Source organism: Salmo salar, chromosome 05 (assembly GCF_965601325.2).
Source record: "Salmo salar chromosome 05, fSalSal1, whole genome shotgun sequence".
Taxonomy (NCBI): Eukaryota; Metazoa; Chordata; class Actinopteri; order Salmoniformes; family Salmonidae; genus Salmo; species Salmo salar.
In genome coordinates, this window is record NC_138295.1 from 49,759,581 (window position 1) to 49,781,298 (window position 21,718).

General features: G+C 41.9%; 2 protein-coding genes across 5 annotated transcripts in view; both read left to right on the plus strand.

The window, feature by feature from the left end:
• LOC106605024 (adenylate cyclase type 3) overlaps positions 1–5,895 on the plus strand; it is a 29,454-nt gene extending 23,559 nt beyond the window's left edge. For all 3 annotated transcript variants that reach the window (XM_014200240.3, XM_014200241.3, XM_045718307.2), the window contains 5 exons: positions 1,706–1,852; positions 2,052–2,165; positions 2,411–2,537; positions 2,649–2,773; positions 3,257–5,895. In XM_014200240.3, coding sequence (XP_014055715.1) covers positions 1,706–1,852; positions 2,052–2,165; positions 2,411–2,537; positions 2,649–2,773; positions 3,257–3,439 — 696 coding nt within the window. In that variant the 3' untranslated portion in view covers positions 3,440–5,895. The remainder of the gene's footprint in view (positions 1–1,705; positions 1,853–2,051; positions 2,166–2,410; positions 2,538–2,648; positions 2,774–3,256) is intronic.
• A 713-nt stretch (positions 5,896–6,608) lies between these two features.
• On the plus strand, positions 6,609–21,649 carry LOC106605031 (WD repeat-containing protein 26). Of its 2 annotated transcripts, XM_014200260.3 has the most exons (14): positions 6,609–7,299; positions 8,164–8,263; positions 8,460–8,516; positions 9,400–9,536; positions 9,912–10,009; positions 12,331–12,487; positions 14,519–14,657; positions 14,818–14,958; positions 15,202–15,321; positions 15,435–15,580; positions 15,697–15,775; positions 15,881–16,010; positions 16,309–16,503; positions 17,271–21,649. In XM_014200260.3, the coding sequence occupies exons 1-14, from the start codon at positions 7,007–7,009 to the stop codon at positions 17,291–17,293; spliced, it is 1,815 nt and encodes a 604-aa protein (XP_014055735.1). In that variant the 5' UTR covers positions 6,609–7,006; the 3' UTR covers positions 17,294–21,649. The 2 variants fall into 2 exon arrangements, with proteins under 2 accessions (XP_014055735.1, XP_045574264.1); XM_045718308.2 differs by lacking the exon at positions 17,271–21,649 and having other exon boundaries at positions 16,309–17,169.
• The last annotated feature ends 69 nt before the right edge of the window (positions 21,650–21,718 follow it).

Sequence of the window (21,718 nt, forward strand, 5' to 3'; positions counted from 1 at the left end):
AACACCATCACACCTCCTCCATGCTTCAAGGTGGAAACAACACATGCGGAGATCATCCGTTCACCAACTCTGCGTTTTACAGAGACACGGCGGCTAGAGCCAAAAATCTCTCATTTGTAATCATCAGACCAAAGGACAGATTTCCACCGGTCTAATGTTTATTACTCGTGTTTCTTGGCCCAAGCAAGTCTCTTATTATTGGTGTCTTTTAGTAGTGGTTTCTTTGCAGCAATTCGACCACGAAGGCCTGATTCACGCAGTCACCTCTGAACAGTTGTTGTTGAGATGTGTCTGTTACATTTATTTGGGCTGCAATATGCGGTGCAGTTAACTCTAATGAACTTATACTCTGCAGCAGAGGTAACTATGGGTCTTCCTTTCCTGTGGCGGTCCTCATGAGAGCCAGTTTCATCATAGCGCTTAATGGTTTTTGCGACTGCACTTGAAGAAACTTTGAAAGTTCTTGCAGTTTTCCGGATTGACTGACCTTCATGTCTTAAAGTAATGATGTACTGTTGTTTCTTGTTGCTTATTTGAGCTTATCTTGCCATAAAATTGGCTTGGTCTTTTACCAAGTAGGGCTATCTTCTGTATACCACCCCTAACTTGTCACAACACAACTGATTGGCTCAAACGCATTAAGGAAAGAAATTCAACAAATGAACTTTTAACAAGGCACACCTGTTAATTGAAATACATTCCAGGTGACTACCTCATGAAGCTGGTTGAGAGAATGCCAAGAATGTGCAAAGCTGTTATCAAGACAAAGGGTGGCTACTTTGAATAATATAAAATATATTTTGATTTGTTCAACACTTTTTTGCTTACTACATGATTCCATATGTGTTATTTCATAGTTTTGATGTCTTCACTATTATTCTACAATGTAGAAAATAGTAAAAATAAAGAAAAAACGTTCAATGAGTAGGTTGTGCCCAAACGTGTATATATTCATTTATTTAATGGATATGACAGTTATTTAATTGTCATGATGGTCTTCATCCATAACCATCGGTTATATGGTAATTGTGCCAGCCCTAGTAAATACATATAGTAAATACATAGGTTTTAAGGCAGTCAATGTGAAGTGGGACCAATACATGTATAGTTCCTGAAGTTGAGAAATAGGTATCAGCCACGGTCACTGTGTGCGGTGATCAGCCCCCATGTTATCACAGTGGTAATATCAAGGCACAAGGCGAGACCCAAATGCAGACACAGGAGGCAGATGGTTGGAGTCTTACAATGTTTATTAATCCAAAGGGGTAGGCAAGAGAATGGTCGTGGACAGGCAAAAAGGTAAAAACCAGATCAGAGTCCAGGAGGTACACAGTGGCAGACAGGCTTGTGGTCAAGGCAGGCAGAATGGTCAGGCAGGCGGGTACAAAGTCCAGAAACAAGCAAGGGTCAAATCCGGGAGGACTAGAAAAAGGAGAATGCAAAAAGCAGAACGGGAAAAACGCTGGTTGACTTGGAAACATACAAGACGAACTAGCACAGAGAGACAGGAAACACAGGGATAAATACACTGGGGAAAATAAGCAACACCTGGAGGGGGTGGAGACAATCACAAGGACAGGTGAAACAGATCAGGGCATGACAGGTAAGGTTTGTTTAGCTATATTGCAATGGTTACAGCTGGAGTTATACTCTTGAGTTATCTATGTCTGTACATCTGTTAATCTGAAACATATGCCCCTTCCAGGAGCTGTACAGCCAGTCATATGATGAGATTGGGGTGATGTTCGCCTCCATCCCCAACTTCTCGGACTTCTACACAGAGGAGAGCATCAACAACGGGGGGATTGAGTGCCTCAGGTTCCTAAACGAAATCATCTCCGATTTTGACAGTGTAAGAATCTCATGAATGCATAATTTGATTTTGTGACTTGTAACAGTCGTGCAAATGTTGGAACTAGCTTGTTATAACAATGGAAGTACTGTATGTTATTACTCCCTATTCCCGATGCATGCCACTGTATGGGAATTAAAGATGCTGCCTAACACTTTGAGACTTGACCTTTCAACCCGTGACCTTTAACCTCTGACAGCTCCTGGACGAGTCTCAGTTCCGCTGCATCACCAAAATCAAAACCATTGGCAGCACCTACATGGCAGCATCAGGTGTCACTCCCAACGTCAGCAACGGCTACGCCTGTCTGAAGGTCAGCTCATTACCATGGTCATCAGCCATTGGGTCTGGGTCAGGGGAGGCTTAGTTTAGAGCATCTTCGACTGTTTGTGGTAGCAGGTGTAGAAATGTGATCTAGAGTTTTAGTACTGATCTTTTACAGAGGATATGTTAATTTTATGGGTGATGATGATCATAGTGGTGGCGGTGATCAAATTATATTCACTTAACTTGATGATGGTGATGAAGTTGGTTAAGGTAGAGGGCTCTGTTGTGCAGAAAGAGGAGCTGACTGACAGAGAACGCTGGCAGCATTTGGCAGATCTGGCTGACTTTGCTCTGGCCATGAAGGTCACGCTCATGAACATCAACTACCAGTCCTTCAACAACTTTATGCTACGCATAGGTCAGTGCTAACCTTTCAGCCATATTTTTTAAGGTGAGAGGAGAATGGAGAGCGTGTCCTAGTTTTGTACTGCATGCATATCATGTATCCCATACTTCCTCCTCTCCCCAGGTTTGAATAAAGGGGGGGTGCTGGCAGGTGTGATTGGCGCCCGGAAGCCTCACTATGACATCTGGGGCAACACTGTGAATGTGGCCAGTCGCATGGAGTCCACAGGGGTCATGGGTAACATCCAGGTAAGGCCTCTCCATACAGGGTGCGACGAGATGCAGGATGTGATAAGTAGTGAGGTGACAACCAGACAATCAGTTATAGCTGTAGCGCATTGGCCCGTAAGGTTGTTGATGTACCTGATTTCTGGTGAGGACTGAGCAGGAGCACTTGATAGCCTACAATGATTGATACATTGCAGTCACCTGCATGATCTCAAAACCACATATAGCAATCTGATACCCGACTGCACAGTCGATGATGTGGCATGAAACCATTGGTTGACTGAAATGTAGTCTGCCTGGAATGCAGCCATTGTCTCACAGATGGCTATAATAACACAAGAATAATCCTACTTTGTTTGATTACTATTTAGATCGTGTGATTTGACATCAGGGAATATCTTTAAGTGTATTACCAAATCTGGGCTGAAAACACATGTGTTGGCTGGATCTGTATGCATACTGAGATTCATCACCTAAAATTCAATGTGATTCTGCTTCCCCCAGGTGGTGGAAGATTGCTACCACATCTTGAAGGAGTACGGATTCCGTTTTGTGAGGAGGGGACCCATCTTTGTGAAGGGGAAAGGAGAGCTGCTTACCTACTTTCTGAAGGGTAGAGAAAAACAGGGATCCTTCATCAACGGCTCCTCGGTCACCCTGCCACACCAAGTGGTGGACAACTCCTGACCTGCGTGTCAACGCTCACAGAAACACAAACACACACACATAATCAGAAATATACATTCTAAGGTATAAGTGAGATCTGAATTAATGCTTATACCAACACTCCATCTTTCAGAATTGCAAAGTATGTAAGAGGATATGAACATCTTGCAAAGAGAGAAGATTTGTCCCGCCTCCCCACCCTGCCTGTTCAAATACTTTTTTTGCAATACTACAAAGCTTTTCAAAATAGTGCTCAGCTACTTGCACTACAGACTTATGAACACATATCACGCTACTGTATAGTCACACATATTTACACACATTCTTAGACAAACACTCTTTAGACACACATCGTCTGACAAACACACATTCATGTATTCACTACAATGCCATCACTCAAGCCAGATGCAGCCAGGCTGTGACTAAATGCCTCATTTTGAATACTTTCCCCCTTTTACAAAATACTTTATATTTGGAAAATAATGGATTTCATTGTGTTTGTTACAGTATCTCCAAACTGCTTGGAGATGAAGATGACCTGAGATAAGATGGTAGTGTTTGAAGGTTAATGCAGAGTGTATGTGTGTGCGCTGAATCAGCTTGCAGTGAAAGTTTTCTTTCTCACGTTTTTTCCGATCCGGAATCAAGTAATGTTACCATGCCCTCTTTCTGTTTGCTATGAATTTGGAACACATGCCTTCTCAGTTCTCTGCTCTTCCCCCCTGGGCTTACATTGGCACATTTCACTTCTTTACGGCATCTGAGGCTATTCTGACAGTGGGTACAGGTGTGAGTCCTCAGGTGTGAATTTGGAGACAGGTTGAATGTTTTTGTGTTTTTGGGAGGCATTGCAGGTGTGTGCATGCATGTTGTAAAGCAAGAGTGATTCATGGTATTTTAGAGTTTGTGGTCACCAGGTCTTTGTGAGTAGCTGACACCTGTGGCCATTATGGGTATTCTGGTGGGTAGAAATGCAGTGCCCTGAAAATGTATTTGCCCCTTTTCGGATTTTCTCTATTTTTACATGTTTTTGATACTGAATTAGCAGATCTTCAACCAGAATCTAATATTAGATAAAGGGAACATCAGTTTACAAATAACAAAAAAAATGCATACTTATTTTATTTATTTAAATAACAAAGTTATGCAACTGTGTGAAAAATGAATTGCACCCTTACACTCAATAACTGGTTGTGCCACCTTTAGCTGCAATGACTACAACCAAATGCTTCCTCTAGTTGTTGATCAGTCTCTCACATGGCTGTGGAAGAATTTTCACCCACTCTTGCATATAGAACTGCTTTAACTCAGCGATATTTTGGTATTTTCAAGCATGAACTGCTTTTGTCAAGTCCTGCCACAACATCTCAATTGGGATTAGGTCTGGACTTTGACTAGGCTATTCCAAAACTTAAATTTTGTTGCTTTTTAGCCATTTTCAAGTAGACTGGACTGTTTTGGATTAGATTTGACTTGGCCTAGTCAAAGTCCAGACCTAATCCCAATTGAAATGTGGCAGGACTTTAAATGAGCAGTTCATGCTTGAAAACCCACAAATGTCGCTGAGTTAAAGCAGTTCTGCATGGAAGAGTGGGCCAAAATTCCTCCACAGCGATGTGAGAGATTGATCAACAACTCCAGGAAGCGTTTGGTTGGAGTCATTGAAGCTAAAGGTGGCACAAGCAGTTATTGAGTGTGAGGGGGGAATTACTTTTTCACACGGGCATTGGGTGTTGCATAACTTTGTTTATGAAATAAGTATGTAATTGTTGTGTTATTTGTTCACTCAGGTTCCCATTATCTAATATTAGGATTTGGTTGAAGATCTGATAATATTCAGTATAAAAAATATGCATAAGTAGAGAATTAAAAAGGGGCAAATACTTTTTCACAGCACTGTATGTTTGTTTGTTTGACTGTATGTAAGGTGGATATGTGAACAGTATTGCAGATGCGGGTGAGTTTCCTTTGCTCGTATTGTATCCCCATCAGTGTCTTTTGTCCGAAATTGGATGAAAGCGCAATAGTTTATTCTTCTACAACCCTCTGTCTTCACTTGCCCCTTACACAAATTAAAACATTGCTGGCCCTTTAATTAATATTTTTATAACTAAGTTTCATTCATGCTGAGATTCTATTTAAAGTGAAGGGATAAAGGACTAACGAGTCTGAGTTGTACATACAGTTTACTGTTCATTAAATTAATTTATTGCAGATGTCAGGGACAGATTTCCTTTTTTAAACCAATGTAAAAGTGCCAATGTTGAAGGAATGGCTTTGGTCCCTGAATATGTGGCCAAAATGCAGGTCTTTGCTGTTTCTCTATTTGTATTTTAAAGAACCTCAGGCTTGGGAATAAAATGGCACTTTGAATGGTCTGTAAACTATCTGGGTTTGAGTTTAAAGATAAGTTAATAATGTATTTCATTTAAATTATTTGTCATTTTCAAGTGTATTGATTAAAAAAAGAATTTAAACCATTGTCTCTAATACTTTCTTTATTCAGTGTGTTTTGGGTAGGTCTGTTGTCTCCTCTTTTGATAGCATAAAGTTGTCATGTATGTGTGAGAGTATGATGTCTGATCCATTGCTTGTAGAAGTTGCAGAACCTAATGAGCACAATATGTTGAAAAGACATTTCAACTAACTTTGCTTACTGAGAAGAGGTCCCCTTTTTGATGTAGCTTGAAAAAAACAGAGGGGCAACCTGCAATTGCAACTTCCATTTTTAGACTTAAATTCATGATATATACGGGTGTATATAATAATAATCCATTGATTATTGAAGAATATAACATATTGTCTCATGAGCTTAGGTCAATTGTCATACTCCACCAGAACTGAAAATATAAGCTGTTTTACTCCAATGTTTGTAAACAATGTAATTTGAAACAAAAGCTGTATAGCCTCAACTGGTTAATTCTATTATTTTGACGTCATGGATGGTCAGTCCTTGCATCCATAGCTCTGTCTATGAATTTGAGTGGTTGCGTTGTGGCGCTGTTATTGTTAGAACTGCAGATTTACCCTTTTATCGTAAACAAGTTATTCTTTTCCCGATAGATAATTAATCAATTAAAATATAAAACAAATACATATACATTTAAAAAAGGTATATTAACTTGTGAAACAAACAAAGTTCAGTATGAACTTCAAGGGCACCACCTATAGACTACCCGGACACAAGGGAGTGTCGGAATTTCCGGTGACGTCACTGCGTCTCAATATCCATAATGGGTCTGCAGCTGTCTGAAGAGCAACAATAACAAGAGAAGCTCAGCGACAAAACGAGTTATTGTCTCGTCTCTGACACCTTTGCTAGCCCCAACTTCACATCATTCTGTCACCAACACTCTTGGTGAATTAACTCTGGCCTCCGCTTCCTCTGACTCGGAAACCGGCGGAGCGTCGCCGCCACCGCGGAAGAAATACCGAGCTTCGGTGGCGGAGGGAGCAGGGGGGCTTGGGGCTTCAATTGGGTCAGCGGCCCTGTGTACAGTTGTGGGGATTTTAACTTTTCCCAATTCTCCCGTTGCTCCTGTCATTCGATTCAATCCGCACAGTGTAGCCCACATCAACATTAATAATATGCAAGCCAACGGGGCAGGACAGGGTCAAGATTCGGAGCTGTCCTGCCTAAACAACAGTGCGCAAAACGGAGAGTCGTCCTCCGCCGGGGAAGCTCACACTAACGTTAATGGACTATCCACAACAAACAATGGGAACTCTGTCAGTAACAACGACGGTATCCCAGCCCCAGCAGCATCCAACAACACCGTGTCTTCGGATGCAAACTCCGTGAAAAAGAAGAAACGTCTTTCTCAGTCAGAGGAAGATGTCATTAGACTTATAGGGCAACATTTACACGATTTAGGACTTAAGTAAGTAACGTTAGCCAACGTTTGCTTCCTAGCTAGCTGTCAGCTGATGCTAAATCATGTCCTTCATAATAACCGCGAATAAAGCAAGTCATCATGTTGACAGCGACTAGTTCGGTGAGATAAACAGAGGGGTTTTGTAGAGGTAAATGGAATACAGCACGGGTCCTTTAGAAAATTGATGAAGGGAGAAAGATGGCCCATTACACAATTTAGCTCGTCTTGGTAGGAAGCTAGCTAACGTTAACTGTTACTTTGGGGGTCCAGAAATGGAACTCCATGAAATGACAAGAACATGCAGTTTTCTGGTTAAGTAGCCTAAAGAAACACCAATTCCCGAATCATCAGCCATATGCATACTTATATATTTTTAAGTGTAATTAAAAATATGCTTATAATGACATTACTCTTGGGAGTTGCCAAGACCATGGAAACTGGAAAATCTAGTCCAGAATGCTTTGAGAATGTTTGGTTACGCGATAGTATTTGCATGTCAATCAAGCCACAAGGTCACGTGAAATCGATCTGTTTTCATTAAGAATTTTGAAAATTGAACGGTCACAACATTTGCCTCCAACGTTAAAGATATGTCTACATATTTGATACAGCACAAGTCGAATTGTTTAGGACTTTTGCAAGTCATTGATAAAGATACAATGATCAGGCATTGTGATGTACTTGACCAAGTAATAAGTTAGTAAACATGATTCAAATGAATAACTTTTTTATAACCTGGTCAGGGCTCTTGACAAAATAAGAAATTTAACAAACATTTTAGTGTTGAATGCCTGTACATAAAATAATGCTATTTGCAAATACTTTGTATTTCTCCTTTGCATGTGCTTACCCTCCCACTCTCATCTACAGTCAGACAGTGGACCTGTTGATGCAGGAGTCTGGCTGCAGACTGGAGCATCCCTCTGCCACAAAGTTCCGCAACCATGTGGTGGAAGGAGAGTGGGACAAGGTGATGAAACCATTTTAGATGTTTTTATTTTTAATCATGTAACCTTGGAGGTAAACAACACATCTGTTCTGCTTGTTGGCTTATTTTATTAATTTCCCTCAAACTTTTTAAACAACAATTTCGCTTATTAAGTTGAAATGTACAGTAGTTAGAAAACAGAAAATAACCAGTGTCTATTATTATTTTTTGATTATAGGCTGAAAGTGACCTGAATGAGCTGAAAGCATTGATGCATTCTCCAAGTGCTATTGTGGTAAGCCCAACAGTGCAACAGTTAGTGCTGAGTGATTGGTGCATTTTGAGGTCGGTTTTGATTATATATAAGAAAAGAAAAGAAATTTTTTCAATTCTTGTTTTTTAACATTAAATGTGCTATGCATTGTGGGTTGAATGCTGTAACACAGAATAAAACAATTAATTACTGCTTATCACTTATTAATCATAATCTATTCACATTTAATAAAATATTTAAGTTTTTCTGTATGTTACATTTGTTTTAGGCCTATTTGATTGCTATTATTTCATTCCACGTCATCATCTCTATAGAGCTGATGCTTATGCTGTCTGACAAAATCACTATTTTAGTAGTTCTTCACAGTAAATAAGGCATACTTTTATGACTGCTACCAACTATCAATCTTAGATTTTGTATTTTGAGGTAGCGATACCACACAAAGCAACTGCTCTCTATCCATCTTGATTGTGTGTTCTTCTGTCTCTTGATTATGGTCATTGTAGGTAATTACCATGTTTTCTGCACCAAACTATGTAGAATATTGGCCTGTTGGAAACTCCCTACAACATTGCGCAGTTCGGGCTTGATCTGATTTATCTCTAGAGAAATTGCACTCAGAAAAAAACCCTGAATAAAATGGAATTCAAATAATTGAACTGACATCGGTCAATTAGTTGTTTAAAAAGCGAAAAATAACTGACATTTCGGTTAATCACTAAGCACTAGCTACAGTAGAATGTGGACAAGACATTGACAACTATTGCTTGTCAGAGTAAAAGAGTAGGATGTGTAGGCTACATTTTCTTCATAGACAACCATTTTGATATGTTTTAAGATGCATGTGCTTAACTCATAATGCACTCATATTTTCCTCCCGTCTGTCTTATTTTCTCCTCTATAGCGGATGAAGTTCCTGCTCCTGCAGCAGAAGTACCTTGAGTATCTGGAGGATGCCAAGGTCTTGGAGGCGCTGCAAGTCCTGAGAGCTGAACTCACTCCCCTCAAGTACAACACAGAGCGCATCCACATCCTGAGCGGGTAGCTACCTCTGATCAACAGTCCTAATGCCCTACCACACCATTAAGAAATGGCCTAGATCACAGAGATATAGCTAAGCCTCTTTTGAAATTGAAACCGCTGTCACTTGTAGTGCCTTTTAAAACTAATTTGATGCACGTCCATTGCAATGTGGCAACTAACTATCAGTGAGGAGTGTTTGTGTTGGAGTACAGCCAAATCCTCATTCAGTATGGTCGAAGATATGGATTTGTTAAAGACACATTTTTTGCTTCTCTTTGAATTTTAGCTGATTTTGAGTTAGACAGGGAATCCCATTATTCTAGCTGACTGTCTCCGTGGTGCTGGGGGTGAGTCCTGCAGGGCAGCCTAATACTGATGTCGTCTATTTCCAAGGTACCTGATGTGCAGCCATGCAGAGGACCTGAGAGCAAAGGCAGAGTGGGAGGGCAAAGGCACTGCCTCCCGCACTAAACTCCTGGACAAGTTACAGAGTGAGTGCCATCTTACACGCACACATACTCACACACACATACCACATCCTCACATTCAGCCTTCCCCCTGGTTTTAAGATGAGTGCACCTTTATTATCAAATGAATTCCTCTTGTTGGGTTCTGAGAATATGAAATATACTTATTCATGTCACCGAGGGAGAGTGGGAAATGTAGAACGTTTACATTCTGTCCGGATATGTTATTGTTAGCCATCAAGGATCCTATGGGAGGAGAAAAGACAGTCTGGTACGAGTCAACATGACATCCGTGAGTTGGGAAGGAGTGAGCACTTTGGTGCGGAGGTCAGGTCAGATGAAGTGAGGAAAGAACGGATATCACTAAGGTTCTGTCTAGCAACCGCGATGCATTGACTGTTCAGATGTGTAGGAGGAGACTCAGCATAGGAGGAAGGGTTAAATATCAGATCTTGGGTGAAAATGTCTTACGCAGCTGTATTGACCTAATGGGTGAATTAACTTGGTTTGAGCTTTATTAAGCGTGCGTGAGTTTTAATAGGTTCGTTTAGAACCTAACACTCTCCAGATTAGAAACAGAACTGATGGTATTTAAACACATATTTTCTTCCTCTTCTTATCCGAGTGACATTTTAAGAATAGACTTTCTTTTAAACAATGTACAGTGGGGCAAAAAAGTATTTAGTCAGCCACCAATTGTGCAAGTTCTCCCACTTAAAAAGATGAGAGAGGCCTGTAATTTTCATCATAGGTACACGTCAACTATGACAGACAAAATGAGAAAAATAAATCCAGAAAATCACATTGTAGGATTTTTTATGAATTTATTTGCAAATGATGGTGGAAAATAAGTATTTAGTCACCTACAAACAAGCAAGATTTCTGGCTCTCACAGACCTGTAACTTCTTCTTTAAGAGGCTCCTCTGTCCTCCACTCATTACCTGTATTAATGGCACCTGTTTGAACTTGTTATCAGTATAAAAGACACCTGTCCACAACCTCAAACAGTCACACTCCAAACTCCACTATGGCCAAGACCAAAGAGCTGTCAAAGGACACCAGAAACAGAATTGTAGACCTGCACCAGGCTGGGAAGACTGAATCTGCAATAGGTAAGCAGCTTGGTTTGAAGAAATCAACTGTGGGAGCAATTATTAGGAAATGGAAGACATACAAGACCACTGATAATCTCCCTCGATCTGGGGCTCCACACAAGATCTCACCCCGTGGGGTCAAAATGATCACAAGAACGGTTAGCAAAAATCCCAGAAGCACACGGGGGTCCTAGTGAATGACCTGCAGAGAGCTGGGAGAAAAGTAACAAAGCCTACCTTCAGTAACACACTACGCCGCCAGGGACTCAAATCCTGCAGTGCCAGACGTGTCCCCCTGCTTAAGCCAGTATATGTCTAGGCCCGTCTGAAGTTTGCTAGAGAGCATTTGGATGATCCAGAAGAGGATTGGGAGAATGTCATATGGTCAGATATAACCAAAATATAACTTTTTTGGTAAAAACTCAACTTGTCGTGTTTGGAGGACAAAGAATGCTGAGTTGCATCCAAAGAACACCATACCTACTGTGAAGCATGGGGGTGGAAACATCATGCTTTGGGGCTGTTTTTCAGCAAAGGGACCAGGACGACTGATCCGTGTAAAGGAAAGAATGAATGGGGCCATGTATCGTGAGATTTTGAGTGAAAACCTCCTTCCATCAGCAAGGGCATTGAAGATGAAATGTGGCTAGGTCTTTCAGCATGACAATGATCCCAAACACACCGCCCGGGCAACGAAGGAGTGGCTTCGTAAGAAGCATTTCAAGGTCCTGGAGTGGCCTAGCCAGTCTCCAGATCTCAACCCCATAGAAAATCTTTGGAGGGAGTTGAAAGTCCGTGTTGCCCAGCGACAGCCCCAAAACATCACTGCTCTAGAGGAGATCTGCATGGAGGAATGGGCCAAAATACCAGCAACAGTGTGTGAAAACCTTGTGAAGACTTACAGAAAACGTTTGACCTGTGTCATTGCCAACAAAGTGTATATAACAAATTATTGAGATAAACTTTTGTTATTCACCAAATACTTATTTTCCACCATAATTTGCAAATAAATTCATAAAAAATCCTACAATGTGATTTTCTGGACTTTTTTTCTCATTTTGTCTGTCATAGTTGAAGTGTACCTATGATGAAAATTACAGGCCTCTCTCATCTTTTTAAGTGGGAGAACTTGCACAATTGGTGGCTGACTAAATACTTTTTTGCCCCACTGTATCTCTCCCTCTCTCTTTGTTCCCCTCATTCCTATCTTATCACACTGTGCCTCATTCCCTCCCTTCTCCTGTCTGTAGCGTACCTGCCTCCCTCTGTGATGCTGCCTCCGCGCCGGCTGCAGACCCTGCTGAGGCAGGCTGTGGAGCTGCAGAGAGAGCGTTGCCTCTACCACAACACCAAACTGGACAGTGGCCTGGACTCTGTGTCCCTCCTCCTGGACCACGCCTGCAGCCGGTAAGGCTCTTCACTCTATACTCTGTCTATATTTACAGTGGGGCAAAAAAGTATTTAGTCAGCCACCAATTGTGCAAGTTCTCCCACTTAAAAAGATGAGGCCTGTAATTTTCATCATAGGTACACTTCAACTATGACAGACAAAATGAGAAGAAAAAAAATCCAGAAAATCACATTGAAGGATTTTTTATGAATTTATTAGCAAATTATGGTGGAAAATAAGTATTTGGTCAATAACAAAAGTTTCTCAATACTTTGTTATATACCCTTTGTTGGCAATGACACAGCTCAAACGTTTTCTGTAAGTCTTCACAAGGTTTTCACACACTGTTGCTGGTATTTTGGCCCATTCCTCCATGCAGATTTCCTCTAGAGCAGTGATGTTTTGGGGCTGTTGCTGGGCAACACAGACTTTCAACTCCCTCCAAAGATTTTCTATGGGGTTGAGATCTGGAGACTGGCTAGGGCACTCCAGGACCTTGAAATGCTTCTTACGAAGCCACTCCTTCATTGCCCTGGCGGTGTGTTTGGGATCATTGTCATGCTGAAAGACCCAGCCACGTTTAATCTTCTGATGGATGGAAGGAGGTTTTCACTCAATCTCATGATACATGGCCCCATTCATTCTTTCCTTTACACGGATCAGTCGTCCTGGTCCCTTTGCAGAAAAACAGCCCCAAAGCATGATGTTTCCACCCCCATGCTTCACAGTATGTATGGTGTTCTTTGGATGCAACTCAGCATTCTTTGTCCTCCAAACACGACGAGTTGAGTTTTTACCAAAAAGTTATATTTTGGTTTCATCTGACCATATGACATTCTCCCAATCCTCTTCTGGATCATCCAAATGCTCTCTAGCAAACTTCAGACGGGCCTGGACATGTACTGTTTTAAGCAGGGGGACACGTCTGGCATTGGAGGATTTGAGTCCCTGGCGGCGTAGTGTGTTACTGATGGTAGGCTTTGTTACTTTGGTCCCAGCTCACTGCAGGTCATTCACTAGGTCCCCCCGTGTGGTTCTGGGATTTTTGCTCACCGTTCTTGTGATCATTTTGACCCCACGGGGTGAGATCTTGCGTGGAGCCCCAGATCGAGGGAGATTATCAGTGGTCTTGTATGTCTTCCATTTCCTAATAATTGCTCCCACAGTTGATTTCTTCAAACCAAGCTGCTTACCTATTGCAGATTCAGTCTTCCCAGCCTGGTGCAGGTCTACAATTTTGTTTCTGGTGTCCTTTGACAGCTCTTTGGTCTTGGCCATAGTGGAGTTTGGAGTGTGACTGTTTGAGGTTGTGGACAGGTGTCTTTTATACTGATAACAAGTTCAAACAGGTGCCATTAATACAGGTAACGAGTGGAGGACAGAGGAGCCTCTTAAAGAAGAAGTTACAGGTCTGTGAGAGCCAGAAGTCTTGCTTGTTTGTAGGTGACCAAATACTTATTTTCCACCATAATTTGCAAATAAATTCATTAAAAATCCTACAATGTGATGTTCTGGATTTTTTTTCTAATTTTGTCTGTCATAGTTGACGTGTACCTATGATGAAAATTACAGGCCTCTCTCATCTTTTTAAGTGGGAGAACTTGCACAATTGGTGGCTGACTAAATACTTTTTTGCCCCCCTGTATCTGTCCTTTCTGTGTTCATTCCCTTAATTTGGCCGTCAAAATTGCCTTGCCTTGGACCGTAGCTGTAATGGTCTTACTTCCCAGTAATAGTTTGTTTTGCTTCTATTGTGGTTATGTTACAAAATTGTATGTATAGATCATATGTATTCACGCGCCATTGACTAATGTTCGTTTTCTGACGTTCACATTTTCTAACTGGGAAGGAAATTAAGTGCTTCCTTTAAACCAATGCAAAACCTTAGCGCATTGTCATTATCTGCCCTTGTTTAAAAAATAAATATTAGGTACCCACACTAGCTGGGTAGAACGTTCAGGGTGATAAGGTCTATTCCTGGAATTAACAAAAACGTATTCTCTCCTATATGTCCTCTCTCCCTGACGTCTGAGTGTTGTTATCTGCAGGAAACAGTTCCCTTGCTACACCCAGCAGGTCCTCACCGAACACTGCAATGAAGTGTGGTTCTGCAAGTTCTCCAATGACGGCACCAAACTGGCCACGGGATCCAAAGACACCACAGTCATTGTGTGGCATGTCAACACAGTAGGAACCTTTCTCATTACAGATGAACCATTATCATGCTGATAAGTTTTAGTAAACAGAGCATAAGAGAGGGGGATTTCAAAGGGGTGGCGGAGGCGGGAAGATGTGAACTTTGGGGGAAATTATTAGCTGAGGTGATAACTGTGCTGCTGATTGACAGGAGAGTCACCAGTTGAAGCTGATGAAGACTCTAGAGGGCCACGCCTACGGTGTCTCATACCTGGCCTGGAGCCCTGATGACACTTACTTGATTGCCTGTGGCCCCGATGACTGCTCAGAGCTGTGGCTGTGGAATGTACAGGTAACGTGGATTTACTTTTTATCCAGAAAGCTTGCTGTTGGAAAGGTCAAAAAGTCCTCTGCAAAGTTCTATTCGTCAATGATTGTGTTGCGGGTAAATTACAAATTACTTCCACATCTTACTCTCACCAGGATGAAAATGGTAGTTGTTATTGTCATGTTATTACTAGGCATTACATTGTTTTTAAAGGTTTTTAAAATAGTCCTCCCTGCTCACTCACCCATGTCTCTTGTCATTGGCCAGACGGGTGAGTTGCGGACAAAAATGAGCCAATCACACGAGGACAGTCTGACCAGTGTGGCCTGGAATCCAGACGGCAAACGCTTCGTCACAGGAGGCCAGAGGGGCCAGTTCTACCAGTGTGTGAGTGTCTTCCATCAGCGTGTGACCTGTCTGTCTCAGCATAAGGGCTGATTGAGCTATTGTGTGTGTTGGGACTAATCAGTGCATTGAGGTTGATATAACCTTATCCCCAGGATCTGGATGGTAACCTGCTGGACTCGTGGGAAGGAGTAAGGGTTCAATGCCTGTGGTGCCTGGGTGACACTCGGACCGTCCTGGCATCAGACACACACCAGCGTATCCGTGGTTACAACTTTGAGGACCTTACGGACAGAAACATGTGAGTTAGTCCCATCCATTGTCATATCTAATCATTGTTTCTATATGTACGAGGCCCATCCTGTGCTTATGCAAGTTCTGTCATTTTAATTTTGTGTTTGTGCTGCACTTCCACAGAGTCCAGGAGGACCATCCAATCATGTCTTTCACAGTTTCAAAGAACGGGAGGTTAGCTCTGCTGAATGTGGCTACTCAGGTGAGTGGTTTGGCATTTCTTTGGGGGGGGGGGGGGGGGGGGGGTTGGTTAGAATTACGTCGAGCTGTCTGAGAATGCACCGGTCAATATTCTGTCTGTCTGTAGGGTGTGCACCTGTGGGACCTACATGACCGGGTGCTGGTGAGGAAGTATCAGGGTGTGACACAGGGCTTCTACACCATCCACTCCTGCTTTGGAGGACACAACGAAGACTTCATCGCCAGTGGGAGTGAGGGTAAGGCACCGTCCTCTTCTAGTTGATGTGTCCAAATTATGGTTTGACATTACTTTCAGTATTATAACCACACTAACTCACTCACACATCAGGGCTGTTTATTAGCTCATGCAACAGAAATCCTTTTCAAACAGTTTGCAAAGGAAAATGAACATTTATTTTTGTAAGGCCAGGTAGTCCCTCCCTGTTTGTCTGTTTTCTTCCATTTGTTGCCTAATGAACATGACCCAGGAAAAGGTAGAGGCGAATGTGTAGCACTCACATGGTCTGGTTTATACTGTGTGTCCTCCATCTACAGATCACAAAGTGTACATCTGGCACAGGCGCAGTGAGCTGCCCATCGCGGAGTTGACAGGTCATTCACGTACAGTGAACTGTGTGAGCTGGAATCCTGTAGTGCCCGGTCTCCTGGCCAGCGCCTCAGACGACGGCACCGTCCGAATCTGGGGGCCCGCCCCTTTCCTTGATGTCCAGGACGCTGAGGGGCTAAGCGGTACGGATTTATTTGACTGGTCATCATACTTTAACTAGTGGCCTAGAGCCCTCTTTATATCTGCCATATGTTTTTGGGTTCAGTGTCTATTATTACCATAGCCTCTACACTGTAATTATGAGACACAGTGGTGTAAAATACAATTTGTAGAACAATTTGAATGGTTTTTAAGTCTATTGTGTAGGGGTGAACCAAGAAGTTAAGGTAATATACATGCAAGTGCTCTTGTATAATTAACTCTACATACGGCATTGTTGGGAGATTGGGAAAGCCATAATCAATCAACAATATAATTGTACTTTGGGTAAAAATATGTATCTTTAACATACAATCTGTAGATCCTATAGGATTAGACAGGTTCAGAATTTATGTGAAACAGCACAGTTGAAAAATATATGGCACATGGAAATCATACAAGGGCAGTTTACAGCGATAAGTGGGATGGACTGCGAGTAGCTGAGGGGTGGTTTTAAAAGCTCATGTTTTATAATAGTTATGACTGACCGCAATGTATAATAAGTACTATTCTATATAGATGTATTGTATATAAAAATGTCAAATAATTTTATTCTTGCTATGTAACTACTGTAAAAAGAAAAAAAAAGTGGCATCTATGTAAAACGTGTGTAGACTACATGTAACAAGAAAATAAAAAACTAAGAACAATGTTTATTTTTGTCATCTGAAGAAGGGGATGGGCAAAAATAAATGTTCAAAAAATAAACAATAAATGAAAATGCTGTTCTGTTTCTCTCTCTCCCTGAAAGAATGTTGTAGCATGGACAGCTGATAGTAACCTTGGAGCAGAAGACACTACTTCTTGAATCCAGGAGAAAAACACTAGACTCTAACGAACGAAGCAGAGAAACTATTGCGTTTTGACAGCTGCTTTCTGAAGGTTTGGCTCTGGGGCTGTGCTCCAGCGGCAGGTGCTAACGTCACACACGCGGAGATGTCAGACAAATCACAAATTAACTGATTACCAAGCAGCCACCTTGACTGACCTCCCACCTCCTCTTACCTGCCTCTCACCTCTTACCTGTGTGGCTCACAGTGTCTGATGTCTTTTGCACCTCCTGTGTTCAGCCAGGCCCCATCCTCTTTCGTCTTGGAGCTAACCCCAGGACTGCCACCTTTCACCTGCCTCGTCGAGAGTTTATTATTTATTATTGATAATATTTATTGTCATGATTAGTACGTTGATATATAGAGAGAGGGCTGTAGTGGTGGACAGTGGTAAGGGTATATACAGTGCTGTGAAAAAGTATTTGCCCCTTTTTAATTCTCTACTTTTGCATATTTTTGATACTGAATGTTATCAGATCTTCAACCAAAACTGAATATTAGATAAAGGGAACCTGAGTGAACATATAACTCAACAATTACATACTTATTTCATAGCCAAAGTTATACAACACTCAATGCCCTGTGTGAAAAAGTAATTGCCCCCTTACACTCAGTAACTGGTTGTGCCACCTTTAGCTGCAATGACTCGAACCAAACGCTTCCTGTAGTTGTTGATCAGTCTCTCACGTCGCTGTGGTGGAATTTTGGCCCACTCTTCCATGCAGAACTGCTTTAACTCAGCGACATTTTGTGGGTTTTCAAGCATGAACTGCTCGTTTCAAGTCCTGCCACAACATCTCAGTTGGGATTAGGTCTGGACTTTGACTAGACCATTCCAAAACTTCAAATTTGTTGCTTTTTAGCCATTTTCATATAGACTTGATTGTGTGTTTTGGATCATGTCTTGCTGCATGACCCAGCTGCGCTTCAGCTCACAGACGGATAGCCTGACAATCTCCTGTAGAATTCTCTGATACAGAGCAGAATTCATGGTTTGTTCTATTAAGTCAAGTCACCTAGGTCCTAAGGCACCAAAGCATCCCCAAACTATCACACTACCACCATCATCCATTTGGAATGGATTAGTCAAAGTCCAGACCTAATCCCAATTGAGATGTTGTGGCAGGACTTGACAAAAGCAGTTCATGCAAGAGTGGGTGAAAATTCCTCCACAGCGATGTGAGAGTCAGATCAACAACTAGAGGAAGCATTTGGTTGAAGTCATTGCAGCTAAAGGTGGCACAACCAGTTATTGAGTGTAAGGGTGCAATTGCTTTTTCACACAGGGTAATTGGTTGTTGCATAACTTTGTTAATACATTTTTTGTAAACTCGGGTTCCCTTTATCTAATATTGGGTTTTGGTTGAAGATCTGATAACATTCAGTATCAACAATATGCCAAAATCACGAAAATCAGGAAGAGGGCAAATACTTTTCACGGCACTGTATATCTATGTTGTTCTTCCAACAGGAAAGTCATTTTTTATTGGTTTATTCATTGCCTCTAATAAACCTCTCAACGTATATGAGATTGGAGTTTTCACACGCTGAAAATAATGACGTATTTTATTTCACCTCAAACTTTTAGCTATTTTTAAATGACAGGACTTACAGGCATTTTAACTGAATCGGATGGATATAAAATCGACAAATCTAAGTGAATCTTGGAGATGCTTGTATGGTTATAATGATTTATGTTTGTTTAGTGTTTTTTAACACAGTAAAATACCCTTTTAAATTGGATGTAGCTTTGTTTCCCCAAAGGATGGGATGGTGAGGTTGATGTGCATGTTGCTTAGGCCTCACTGCTGCCAGAAGAAACCATTTTGACCACCTGTGGTTCATAGCTAAATAGCTTTTGATTATATGGTGGCTATGCTCTTACTCTTCAGATTCCATGCTAGACCTAGTGAAGCACGTGCTGAGGCTAACTTTCTAATGGGAATGTTTAGGAGGTTATAAACTGAGCAAAAAAAGAAACGTCTCACTGTCAACTGTGTTTATTTTCAGCAAACTTAACATGTGTAAATACTTGTATGAACATAAGATTCAACAACTGAGACAAACTGAACAAGTTCCACAGACATGTGACTAACAGAAATGGAATAATGTGTCCCTGAACAAAGGGGGGGTCAAAATCAAAAGTAACTGTCAGTATCTGGTGTGGCCACCAGCTGCATTAAGTACTGCAGTCCATCTCCTCCTCATGGACTGCACCAGATTTGCCAGTTCTTGCTGTGAGATGGTACCCCACTCTTCCACCAAGGCACCTGCAAGTTCCCGAACATTTCTGGGGGGAATGGCCCTAGCCTTCACCCTCCGATCCAACAGGTCGCAGACGTGCTCAATGGGATTGAGATCCGGGCTCTTCACTGGCCAAGGCAGAACACTGACATTCCTGTCTTGCAGGAAATCACGCACAGAACAAGCAGTATGGCTGGTGGCATTGTCATGCTGGAGGGTCATGTCAGGATGAGCCTGCAGGAAGGGTACCACATGAGGGAGGAGGATGTCTTCCCTGTAACGCTCAGCGTTGAGATTGCCTGCTATGACAACAAGCTCAGTCCGATAATGCTGTGACACACCGCCCCAGACCATGACGGACCCTCCATCTCCAAATCAATCCTGCTCCAGAGTACAGGCCTCGATGTAACGCTCATTCCTTTGACGATAAACGCGAATCCGACCATCACCCCTGGTGAGACAAAACAGCGACTCATCAGTGAAGAGCACTTTTTGCCATTCCTGTCTGGTCCAGCGACGGTGGGTTTGTGCCCATAGGCGACGTTGTTGCCGGTGATGTCTGGTGAGGACCTGCCTTACAACAGGCCTACAAGCCCTCAGTCCAGCCTCTCTCAGCCTATTGCGGACAGTCTGAGCACTGATAGAGGGATTGTGCATTCCTGGTGTAACTCGGGCAGTTGTTGCCATCCTGTACCTGTCCCGCAGGTGTGATGTTCGGATGTACCGATCCTGTGCAGGTGTTGTTACACGTGGTCTGCCACTGTGAGGAAAATCAGCTGTCCGTCCTGTCTCCTTGTAGCGCTGTCTTAGGCGTCTCACAGCACGGACATTGCAATTCATTGCCCTGCCCACATCTGCAGTCCTCATGCCTCCTTGCAGCATGCCTAAGGCATGTTCACGCAGATGAGCAGGGACCCTGGGCATCTTTCTTTTGGTGTTTTTCAGAGTCAGTAGAAAGGCCTCTTTAGTGTCCTAAGTTTTCATAACTGTGACCTTAATTGCCTACCGTCTGTAATCTGTTAGTGTCTTAACGATCGTTCCACAGGTGCATGGGAAACAGTGTTCAAACCCTTTACAATGAAGATCTGTGAAATTATTTGGATTTTTACAAATTATCTTTGAAAGACCGGGTCCTGAAAAAGGGATGTTTCTTTTTTTGCTGAGTTTAGTTGTGGAGAACTTAGGTTGTGGAGAGGTTAGGTAGTGGAGAAGGAATTGCTTAAACTTGCTGTTTGAACTGGGTTGTATCACCCTTAACAGCAATGGGGTTAACTGGGTTTTCCTTGACTTTGATCTCATTTGTGTGTCCACCATTGTGCTGTTTTCATTTTACCTCCATTTCCCTCATCTTTATCGCTTACATTTTTGGTATATCCACTTTTTCTCTAGCTGTGGTGAAATTAGCATTTATTTGCTGCTTTGTTTGTTTTTCCTTTTCCTGATTTATGTATTCAATACAGACTGACATGTCTTTTGTTACTATTGTTTTCATTTGTTTCTCATTTTCCCTGTACTATCATTGGCCTCTTCAACCATTTATTTTTCCACAATTTAACATGTATGTATAATGCATTTGTATCAGATAATTCTGAACATGTACAAATTGTTCCTGTTGGACGGTCAAGCAAAATAAGCTTTTCTGATGTGCTATATATCTGTTATGGCATGTATAATGAGTGTAAGAACAGCGTATAGGCTAAGCATTTTTCTATGACACAGATCGCGCCTGCCCACAGGTCATTACAGCCACCACCAGCTTGTTCTATTACAGAAGACTGATAGATATAAAAAAATGTAGCCACACACCTCAGTACAGATCAAACACAAACAATCACAGATGTGTTCTAGGTTCAGCTTATGCAAGTTGTTCTTTTGAGACGTACCTTATTTTGGGGCTTCTTATTTCCCTCTCCTTGCTGTAAACGTTTGGCGAGGTGAGAAGCCATTATTAGGTTTGGAAGAATCCGTTTTGCAGTTAAGTGTTATTACAAAAAGTGATTGTACTGTTATGTAACGTTATGTATGCATATTTTCAATAAAGCATTCAGGGTTTTAAGACCGTGATGGCTTTAATGATAAACAGCTTACGAAACAGTTATTCTCAGAACATGACTTTGGACTACAG